The sequence below is a fragment of the Columba livia genome, chromosome 6 (assembly GCF_036013475.1).
Source record: "Columba livia isolate bColLiv1 breed racing homer chromosome 6, bColLiv1.pat.W.v2, whole genome shotgun sequence".
NCBI lineage: Eukaryota > Metazoa > Chordata > Aves > Columbiformes > Columbidae > Columba > Columba livia.
Window position 1 is genome coordinate 16888418 of NC_088607.1, and position 11419 is coordinate 16899836.

Here is an 11419-nt window from a genome sequence, read left to right on the forward strand (position 1 = left end):
TGTGGATAATAAGGACCTTCATTTGTATATTCTCAGTCACTATGGATAAGGTCTTTTGTTTATATGCCCTTACATAAACAATAAGAAATGTGAAGGATATTCTTCTTTCATCGTTATCACTAAAACTGTAAGTAGGAAGCAAGCAGCCTCCTAGCACTATTACCCTACTGGCTGGTAAAATGAGGGAGGAGTAACTCAAGCTTTGGTTTTGACAAACCCCTGGTGTCCTAAAAGGCAGTTCATCTGAATAAGTAATAGTAGAAAATGCTATTTAGTCATTATGGGGACAAATTGCATCCAACTGGAATAAAACTATAACGCAGTTACAGGCCTGAAATGGTGCTTTGCACTTCACCATATCCTGGCCTGCCTATATGGTTTGTGACCTACACAGTATAAAACAAAGTAGAAATATTTTCTATAAATGCTCACAGTCATATTCTGTAAACACAAGTTATAACAAATTTAATAGTGACAGAGCCAATACAGATTAGGAATGTTCACCATTCTTAAACACCATATACATTATGAATATATATACTGTATTTTCAACTGATTCCATTCTTAGGCTCATCATATTAACACAATCGTAACATATTTTATTAATTTATATGAAAAATACTTCACTAAGAAAGTAGACAAACTGCACAGAAATAGTACAAGTGTCATGTGCATAGCAATATAGCTTAAAGCATTCACATATGGCTTTAAATGAAACCACCGGGGAAATGGCCCTATACGGACCTATGGTTACACAGTTGACATAATGTAAACTGCTTCACATCTTTTAGGCACTTGCTAACAATAGTGTTCAATCCCTGAAAAACTAAATCAAGAGCTAACAAGTGGGGAAAAAAAAAAGATAACAGCTGTGTGTAGTTGGAAAATTTTTAAAATTGATTTTTAGTAGTGCATGCACAGAACTGAAAAATGGGGGGGGGGATGTGTGTGTAAATTTCTGTGCAAGAATTATACCAAATAAATGAAAAGTATAAAAATATTTACATGCTTAGGTTTTTTAAATATGTACAGAACAAAAGCCCTGAAGACTTATTCTACAGAATAAAAATAGAGGACATGATAGTAGTAACAAAAAATAATATATATTTTTCTGGAATTGTATTTGCAGTTAGTTACAAATTATCTAAACCACAAAGCTCCTTGATGTATCTCAAAGCTTGATGGCAATAGAGAATCTGTCCTTCCTTTTAAAACACAAGTACTTTGCATCATTTTTAAATATCAGTTACAATACTGAAATACAAAAGAAAATAATTACTTGTGTCCTAATTAAGCTGATTCTCTTTTTAAAAAACTGTAACGCATGATATTTATTTTCTTCACTGGTCATCATTACATTAATGAATTCCAATCTCGAGTAGCCTCCATCAGATGCCTCTGTCCATGTCCTACCCAATTATCCTGATTGTCAAATATTCTACCGCAAAACCAGCAGCTAAACTTAGCTTTCAAGGTGTTCTCAGAGGTAGTTTTCACAATCTGATAATTGTTTTTGCTAGTCTTTTTCAGTGTCAATTTTAAGACAAATCTTTCTTTTACAGGACTAATAGGTTTTACTGTCCTGTGCCTCTTCTGAGAAAGATCAACAGTAGTTACGTCCAAAGGATTGCAGAAAGCTGGCTGCAGAAGCGCTTCAATAGTTCTTTTTGACAGAGAAACCTTAAGAACATGTCCCTTAAATTTAGCAATGGTTTTCATTACATTTACAACTTCTGGAACATCTGCATCAGGATGGTTAAGCACAACAACTGGTTGATTTCTCCGAGGGCATTTTACAAGCTGTTTAGAATTAAATGGAAGTAATTTCAAAGTCCTCACAGTTTCTTTTGATGCCCTTGGTTTGTAAGGGCCACCTGATTGACTAACAACTTCAGCTAGATTCTTTTCTTTACACTTTCTGTGCAACGTCACTTTCTTTCTTGGAGGTTCTGGGCAATTATCTTTACTTTTCCGTTTGAAGTTCCTGTTTCTTTGCACACCCACAGTTTCTGAACTTTTAGACCTAGTTCGTTTTAAACGAGTTTTTTCTTTTGCAGTTCTGTTTCGGGTGCCCCATGTGGGTTTCTGACTACCAAAGTTAATCCTGTTGTTAGCAGTTATAACTTGCGCACTCTCAATAGAACCTTTTTGCAACCGTGTCCCTGCAGACCTGGTAGAATAAATAGGCTCTACAGGAGGAACACAACATGCTGGATTAGAGCTTGCCAAAGAGGCATTTGCTGGCATTAACCTACCTGGTAAGATTAAGGCATCATTAGAAGTACTATTAGTCTGTTTCTGTGCTAGCGCAGGAGTATGGGACTGCAAGTTATCCAACTGTAGTGAGGGCACTGAGCTGCTTACTGACTGAGTGGTATCAGCCAGTGTATCTGAAGTAGAAGTCTTAATTTTCAGCAAAAGCTTTTGTTGCATGGCTCCAGTTTTCTTTGGTTGACAATTTTGATAATGAGTATAATCCTGAAAAACACTATGTTTATGAACTACAGGCTTGTTTGGTGTCATACATTTCAGAAAAAGTGCCTGCTGTCTGTCAGGCAAAAGTGCATAAACACGTTGTTTCTGTTTCATTTCCTCTTGGTTTATTGACTCCAAGGAACCAAAAACAGCATCCTGATGCTCTGCTAACACCTTCACAGAAGAAATTCCTTTCGCAGATGACTCTGATGAGTTTCCAATTACACGAGGTCCTTTGATCTGTATGTTATTCAATGAGTCATTTGCTGTACTACATGATCTCCTACTACAGGAACTTCTCAGACTTCTGAAACCATCATTTTTCCCCTCCACTTTTGAAGCTGGGATGGTTATTTTACCATATTCTCTGGATGCAACTCTCCCTAAAACCTGAGAATTATCACTAGGGACACTGGCAGCTGTTCCAATTGCCCCGTTAAATGTCAAAATCATTCCAGGTCCTTTATTTAAAACAAAAGATGCAGGTACACCTTTAGTCACATGCCCATCTGATGAACTGGTTGACGGAAGAGATTTTCCTGCAACAACCCGTAGTCCGGGCCGGTTAGCAAGGTGCAAAGGAATAAATAATCCTGTTGAATGGGACTGAACTAAAAGGGGCTTCTGTTCCTGAATAACAGGTGAAAAGCTGGTAGGATTTTGGGCTGTAGACAGCATTTTATCTTTTACTACGTGCTGTGTAATGATTGCATCTGTAGGAGTTTTTAGAGATGTACCAGCACCTGGAGTTCTGGGTAATTTATCCATTCCCTGTGAATCAAATGATGTTCTGGGCATCTGTCGTTCTCTCCCACAATATGTACCTTTATTTGTGCTACATCTTGTGTTCAACTCTCTCTTATATAAATGAAAGCCTGCATTAGAAGGAGGCCTCTGAAAACCACATGCAGTCATCGAGCTTTTCAAATGTGTAAAGGCTTTATTCCCTGTCTTGTGGCCACAAAGCAGCTTGTCAGAATGAAGTTTTACGCAGTTATTTGTCTTGCTGTGGGATTCTTGCAGAGTAGTTGCTTTCACTTTTAACACATCTTGCTGTAACTGGTTTATTTCAGGCAAAAAATAATTAGCTGCCTGTACATTCTGCAATGAGAAAACAGATGTGATTTTAGGCATTAAGACTGAGTTGACACAATCAGAGCCATTTTCTTGGAATTTCTCAGCTACGTTCTCAAAGCCATGATGTATGTTAGCATCCAAATACTGCTGGCCATTATGCTGATCCTCCATAAAACACTCACTGTCGATAACACATTTCGATTGACTTTTAGAAGACACAGAGTTATTATTAGTGTTTATGTGTCCATAAGCTTTACTAATATTTGATTGGGCGGATACAACTTTTTCTGGTTTTAAGCCTTTCATTGACTCTGAATATGCAGATGCAGATTCACTTCTCCTACTGTTTTGAAAAGAAACTGTTTTGCTAGATATAAATTCTTTGTAACTATCATCTGTTGACATCCAAATGCTACATGGATTATCCGAAGTGTCCATTTTGGAATAGTTGTGAAAAGACAGCAACCCTTCATTGGAAGAATCCACTGACATTGAATAACAGAGATTATTAGTTGCATTACTATTATTTAGGCCACCATTTTGTATTTTCAGTTCAGGAAAGAAAGGCGTCTTCATAGGGTCATAATGAAGTGTATTTGTAATAGTGGGTAGTAATACCTGAGGATGACTTGGAGGACTATAGCTTCCCCACGAGACATTACTTCGAGTTCCAACTTTTGTCACCTCTTCGCATGGAGGTACAGTTGAACCAAACTTCACTGGCAAATAATTTGAACCTTTTCCTACAGCTACATTAGAAGGTGCTACGGTTTGAAAAACACTCTTACTGTACGATAAAGAGTTATTTTGTTTTTCCACTTTTGTTTTTCCTGAATGAGGAGCAGAAGAAAAGGGAGGGGAGGCTAATGGGTGAACAGAACTGAAAGCTGACTGATCAGTTACATGTGGTCTGGCACCTGACGACAAGCCGCAGGGATCAGCAGTCTGTAGCAACGGAGCTGTAGCGCCATCCTTAATAGGATCAGCTTTCTGACCCAACAAATGTGCGTTTTGCTTATTTGTAGGTAATAATTTTATAACAATATGTTGTTTTCCATCTACCATTTTAAATCCCATAAATTTAGCACTGTAATTTGCTGGAACAGATATTTTATTGTTTTTGACCATCAATACTGTTGGCCCATGAACAGCATTTTTCAGTAATCCCAGACCATAACTTGTTCCATCATCTGCTTTATCATACTGTGCTGTAGTAGTAGAGAGCATTCCACCCATGAAGTTATGCTTTTCTGTATAGAGAATCTGATCTTCACTTGCTTCCACATCTCTCATACACTGGTTCAGCTCCTCAGCTTTTGTTTGAACTTTATTCACACTTCTTAGCACTTGTGCATTTTTTTCTCCAGCTTTGTCACTTCCACTGCTTGTTTTTTTCCGTCTCCAGAGTGCTTTTTTCGATGCTCCCATTTTATATCTTCTTAACACAAGCTTCAGTCCTGCTGGAGTCTTCACTATTCTTTTTTCACATTTATCCTTTTCCAGTTCTTCTTTTGCATACAAGTGGTCACTATGTAAAGCTATGATGTGCTTTAAAAGATAATCTTTCCGTGGCGTGCTGTAACTACAGTATTGACAACCAAAAGGAAACATACTGGTATGAACAAGAAGATGTTTCTGGAACTCCTCTTTCGTAAAGCTTATGTGATGGCATTTTCCACATTTAAAGGGAATCTCATTATGTCTGTGAATGTGCTGAACAAATGTGCCCACATCCTGGGTAGAAAACCCACATTTTTCACACTGAAAGTGACCATTTACACAATGCTTTGATGTGAAGTGTTTTGTCAAATCCAACAAAGTGTACATATGCTCATCATTACAAAGCTCACATTTTACTAAAGTGCTACGATGGGTGCGTCTGTGCTGTTTAAAGGACTGAAAGTCATTAGCCGAGAAGTTACACATCTCACAAGGATACAAAGGCAACTCCCCAAAGTGTAACAGCTGAAAATGTTTCAGTAGATCATTCGGGCTGTATCTAATGTTATCCTTGCACTTGGTACAAGTGAAATTTAGTATCTTTGCTGTAGTTTTCAACCCTTCTTCAAATTGCACTTCTGGTTTATTTTGCAAGTGGCTTCCCTCTGAACAATTGGAATTGCTTCCATTTATTTTCTCTAGACTTAAGGACTTCCTGGCAGTTTGTTGTTTACACTGAAAGAGTTTTCTAAATCTATCAACTTCATGTTTCATTAATACTTCATTTGGAATGCTCACCCTGGGTAAATCGATTTTCACACTTTTCAGTTTGCAAGGGAGATTGATATCGAAAATCGCCGGTTGAGTCATCATACTTAAAGGATCATTCACCAGCACTTTTTCCAAAGTAGTATCTGTAGAAAAATTCTTCGCAGCATTATGTTTTAACAAATTAGTTTGCTTTTTATCAGGAAAAAACTGTTCCTTTTCAGATTGCATGATTTTAGGTTTTCTCTCTCTTTAAGTGAATTCTTGATATTAGTCTTAGTTCCTGCAGCAAGCAAGACTGCTGCCTCAAGTTATTCTCAAGGTTCTAGAACTTCTCCATTTTATTCTCCTGAAATCAGAAAACAAAGAAAATATTACATTTAAAACTAATGCAATTAGAACATTCATTACAATTCATTAATATATATTGTTGATTGTTATAATAGCGTTTGAAAGAAAAAAGCATGAGGCAAAAAAAATTACACACTACGCTGTAACCTTTGATTGATTGTGTCTGGGGCGGAGGAGTGGGGGGTGTTTGTTGGTTTGATGCTTTGGGTTGGGTTTTTTTCCCCACAAAATATACATAAGTCTTAAAAACAAGCTTTAAAGGACAACATCTACAGAAAGATTAAAACAATGAAATTCCATGCCATCAAATTTTGAATTTCTCCCACGAGGACAATCTGTAAGCATGAGAAATCCCAAAAGCTGCTTCCTTAAATGCAGCTAGCAAATATAAGCACGATGCCTCATCTGTGACATGGATCACTAACTGTACCTAGCTGAAATCCTAAAAACAAGTCCAATTCAGCAGGAGTTGATACTTTTATTTCTCAAGTCTCTTTCTCTACTAGTAGCTAATTATTGTGATTAGAAAATAAAATAAAATTTAAGAAACCCACACCTGACAAGATATCTGCTTCACTAATGGAGATGTCACCTTTACTGACAGGAGAAAAAAAAGACACTCAGCTACAATGAATTTTTTGCATGCCTACCTTCAGCATCACACAAGCCTGAAGTCACCAACAGATAAAAGTTAACTTTGATTTCTCACCATATGTTCCCGGGTATAGGTTAATCTTTTCAGAGCAAGAACATGACTGGCAACAGCACTCCTCTATGCATTAAGAGGCTCACACAGGTATGGTCAGCATCGTCTCGCTACAGAGTTCATGTCAGTGTTTCCATAACAGGCCGCACTGACAATTTATGCCAGCTCAAGTCTACGCTTGAACAACATTCCCACATGTCAACATAAAATCAGCAGAAATTGAATAGCAGTGAAAATAATTTGGATTTTGAAAGCTGAAACCGAAAAGGAACAAGCACCCTCTCTTCACTAGTATATAATACTTTTTTCTAAAAAATTTTTCGGTAACATAAGTCATAGCATCACTTTATTCTTCACCAGCAAAGTAAAGCGTTGGCTGAAATCTGACCAGCAGTTCTCCCTCCACTATTTCCCTGCCCACCCTGAACTTGAAACTCATTAGATCATCCTACTTATTCACATTCAAACTGAACGAATGATCACATCTTCTCCCTCACTGTGATGAAGTGGACACCATTAAGGTCTCCCCAATATTTTCCCACAGTCCTATGAGAAGGAAGTATCTGGCATTAAACATGTAAATATCTCACAAAGAAAACAGGGAACGAATAATTTTCGGGGACATACTCACACATCACATAGCAAGAAAACACTTTTGTTTTTTTTAAGTGCACACTTTAATGCATTCCTTTGGAAAAGATATTAGCATTTCTGCAATTTCTTGAAAATAATAAGCAAAACAGATTTGGACATTTTAGACAGACTCCAATATCAAACAAATTCAATTAATCATATTCTTCAGCTATGACATCTGCAAGATCTCAACTACACACATGACATTAACAAAAAATAAAACACAAAACACCACCAAACCAACACCAAAACACAGACACACACACTCCCACACTCCCTCCTTCCAAACCAAAACACCTTAAGTACAGGTTTGTGGTTTTGTTTTTAAACTCAATTATACATTTCCCATCTTCCACACAGATTAATACCTGGCATATTACTGTACTTTGAGCCTTCAGAAGATAACAACTCATCTACATTAGACTCCATTTTCACAAAAAAAAAAAGAATACTGTATTATAATGCTTTCTCTTGTCAATGGTAAATCCCTTATTTGAACAAGTTGAACTCTCGCATAAGGAATAAGTAACTAAAAATGACATGGCCCTGCTTGCTGAAGAACTTTTTTAATATGCAGCTGCAACACATGAAGATTACAGGCTGCATGATGCAATACATCATCCTGATGTTAGCTGCCTATCATTCAAATTAAAATGTTATACAGTCAAATACTGAAACCTGAAATCTGTATGCAACTAACAGTACAAAAATCAGAAGTGGATGCAGTATGCTGCAGAGAACAAACCTCGGGCTTTTAAGATGAGGTAAATGTGGTCATCAACTGGGCATCATTTCACTAATTTATTGGATAAAGTATATATATGTTTGGCAAAGAGTCTCAGTTGGATATATTCAAACCTGATTCAAGATCTCCTTTAACTAATTAACCACACAAATTACAATTTAACTTTGTTATTATTGGGTAGCATGCAACTATCAACAAGCACCTGCAGCACAATAAATATTTACTAGAACCAACCAACCAGTAACAAAAAAAGTCCCAGGGATCTTTAAACATGCATTATCAAATAAGACGACAGACTTACACATCAAGAAAAGACTTGACTTCAATTCTTCAACAGCCTTTTAAACATTTTTCCACACACATGGAAGAGGTAAATATGTAAAACTCAGAAAAGGCCACAGTCAGGAAGAATACTGAGAAAATATCTGAAAACAAAAGGAAAGATATTTTAAAAGGTGTAATTACAAGCATAACTGAAAGAAAAAGCCAAAAAGCAGAAATCCTTCACAATTTTACATTATCTGCATTTTTAATATATTGAAGACAGAAAAACTGCGAAACATACTATGTTCTCTCCCAAAAAACACCATCAAATACAAGACAAATTCTAAATTAATGAGTGGAATTAAAAAATCACTAGCAAACTCCTCCTAACAAGGCCTATTATAACCTTAGCTTTGTCACTACTTCTCAGGCATTCCTAAGTGGTAAGCACAAACATGTAACTTAAAAACAAGACAGAAAGCAGTTACTATTACCACAGTCCATCAAATTTTAAACTGAACTCAAAAGAAACTTCTTTTTTTTTAAAGTAAAAACTGTAATAAATTCTATAGTAAAGACCAAATCATAATTTTCTAGAAAGTTTTGCAAAAACCCCAGGGGTTTGAAACAAGTAGATAGGATGAACACAAGCCCTGAAAATACATAGGCATGCGTCAAAGTTAAGTCTCATTTAAAAAGGAAAAAAAGAATAAAAAGAAAAAAGCCACTAAGCACAAGCATAAGTAACCACTTGAAGCTCTAAGCCTCAATTTTCTTCCCACAAAAATGCTCCAATATGTCTGCATTTTGTTTAAAAAAAGTACTCATAGAGAAAAAAAAGCTTTTAGTTGTACACTTCCATCTAGTGAGAAATGACAGATAGGAGCAGGACACAACTAAGTTCGCTACATTTTACAGTTCTTCCATTTAGAACAAATAACAGAAATTCAAAATATATTTCCAAACAGGTAGTAGTTTCACGACTCCTGTAAAAAAATGTTTACACTCATTTAAATTTTACCAAAAGAAAAAAACCAACTATGCTAAAGTATTTTCGATGCTTGGTCCCATCCTGCTTGTGTCGGTAATTCAGAGCAGTGCCCTCATCTCTGCAGAGGTCTGGACACATGCAGGAACTTATAAAACTACGTTTTCGAGAACTCAAAGAACTACAGCTACTGACGGTCAGATACGCTCCATCTGACACATCTGCTTTCGTAAAAATAGAATATAAAATAAAAATAAATCACCAAATCACCCTCCGAAGTAACAAACACCCGTGCCCCCCAGCAAACTTGCCATTTGGGCAAAGCGCAGCTGAGCGCTGCAGGGCGGCACGGCCCCGCCGCCGCACCTGAACCAGCGCCGGCTCCGCGCTCACCGCTCACCGCCCCCCGGGGTCGCTCCCGCCCCGCTGCTCGGGGCTCCCGACCCCGCCGTTAAGAAGCAGCGGCCCCGCGGGGCGCTCCCGGGGCTCGCCAAGGAGCAGGGCCAGGGCTGTAGCCCCGTCCCCGGGACGAGGACAGAGGGAAGAGCATGGACGCGGCAAGAAGCGGTCGGTGACGCCGGCCCGGCGGGGGAGCTCCCGAGGCTGCCACCGTCTCAGGGCCTCGCCGCGGGCTCCACCCGACCGCGGCGGCAACGCCGGGCGCTCCTCCAAATCGGGGTAGGGGCGAGCGGGACGCCTCCCCTCCCCACCTCCTTCTCGGGAACCACCCGGTTCCTCCGGCGGGCAGCTCTGCCCCCGCCCCGCCGGGCCGCCCGCCGCAGGGCACACACACGGCCCTGGGGGGCGCCGCGCTGCCCGCGACGCTTCGCCTGGCCCCGCGTAGCCCTGCGGAGGGATACGCCGCCGCAAGGAGCCTTGGAGCCGACCACGAGGCATTCTTGCCCGTTCCCCGCCGCGGCCGGGCGCTGTCCGCCGGCCCCGGCCACGCGACCGCCAGCCCCGACTACCCCGCGAACTTCCCGCGGCCGGAGGGGGCGGGGGGCGCGGACTATTTAACGAGTCATCCCTACCACGGGGCGGCTTCCTGCTCCGCCAGAGCTCGCACCTCCTGCCCGCTCCTCTCCGCCGCAGCCCGTCCCGGGCCGCTCCCCCCGGCCCCGCGCGGACACCTCCCCTGCCCCGCCGGGCGCCCCTCGCGGAGTTACCTCGCCTCTCTCCATAGCCCGGCGAGCCGCTGTCGGCGGCCATAACAGCTTCCATCCGGGAACTGCGGGGCTGCGAGCCCGGCGCTGGGGGCGGCGGCGGAGGGATACGCGTTCACCTGAGAAGACGGACGGCGGCCGACGAGGCCCAGGGCGGGGGAGTGCTGGGAGGGGGGAGGGGTGGGGCGCCACCGCCCCAAGGCGGGACACAGGGTGGTGGTTCTGGTGTGGGCGACGTGGGGGTAGGGACAGCCTCCGCTGCCTTCCTCCTCCTCGGATGTGGCCGCGGGGGCTGGGAGGGAAGCACAATGCCAGGCCGCCCGCACCCCTTCCCGGGGGCAGCGTGTGGCGCCGGCGGAAGGCTGAATGCCGCACCGCCCCGCCGGATCTGGGCCGGGCCGCAGGGGTACAGGTACCGCCCGCCCATCTTCACCTGTCAACGGGTTTGCGCTTCCCTCCGCCCAAGGGCGTGTGGGTCCGATGGGCGCTAATGGGTCTGGGCAGGGAGCGCTGATGCCCCGTCATGAGTCACCGAAAAGAAAGAGTCTTGCCTGGGCTGCGGGTGCCACACCCCTGACAAGGATTTTCTGATGCAACGTGTGAGGGTATCTGTAGGAGAGGGCAGCAAAGAAAGCATCCGGAACACATGGAGGGGCTGGCGTGTGCTCAAAGTCAAAGCTGAAGATGACCACAGATTATATGTTTGCCGTCTTACAGACACAATATCATTGCTACTTACAACAGGGGTAAACTATGCTTGTTAGCAGCAGCGTGCTCTTTACATTTGTGCTAAGTTTCAATGCACACGG

General features: G+C 41.6%; 1 protein-coding gene across 5 annotated transcripts; it reads right to left on the reverse strand.

The window, feature by feature from the left end:
* Positions 1 to 439: 439 nt before the first annotated feature.
* Positions 440 to 10826, reverse strand: ZNF518A (zinc finger protein 518A). Of its 5 annotated transcripts, none has more exons than XM_065068345.1 (3): positions 10614 to 10826; positions 8497 to 8620; positions 440 to 6109 (listed from the first exon to the last, which is right to left on the reverse strand). In XM_065068345.1, the coding sequence occupies exon 3, from the start codon at positions 5989 to 5991 to the stop codon at positions 1354 to 1356; it is 4638 nt and encodes a 1545-aa protein (XP_064924417.1). In that variant the 5' UTR covers positions 5992 to 6109; positions 8497 to 8620; positions 10614 to 10826; the 3' UTR covers positions 440 to 1353. The 5 variants fall into 5 exon arrangements, with proteins under 5 accessions (XP_064924417.1, XP_064924419.1, XP_064924420.1 ...); XM_065068347.1 differs by lacking the exon at positions 10614 to 10826 and adding an exon at positions 10158 to 10561; XM_065068348.1 differs by lacking the exon at positions 10614 to 10826 and adding an exon at positions 9814 to 10151.
* Between the last annotated feature and the right edge of the window lie 593 nt (positions 10827 to 11419).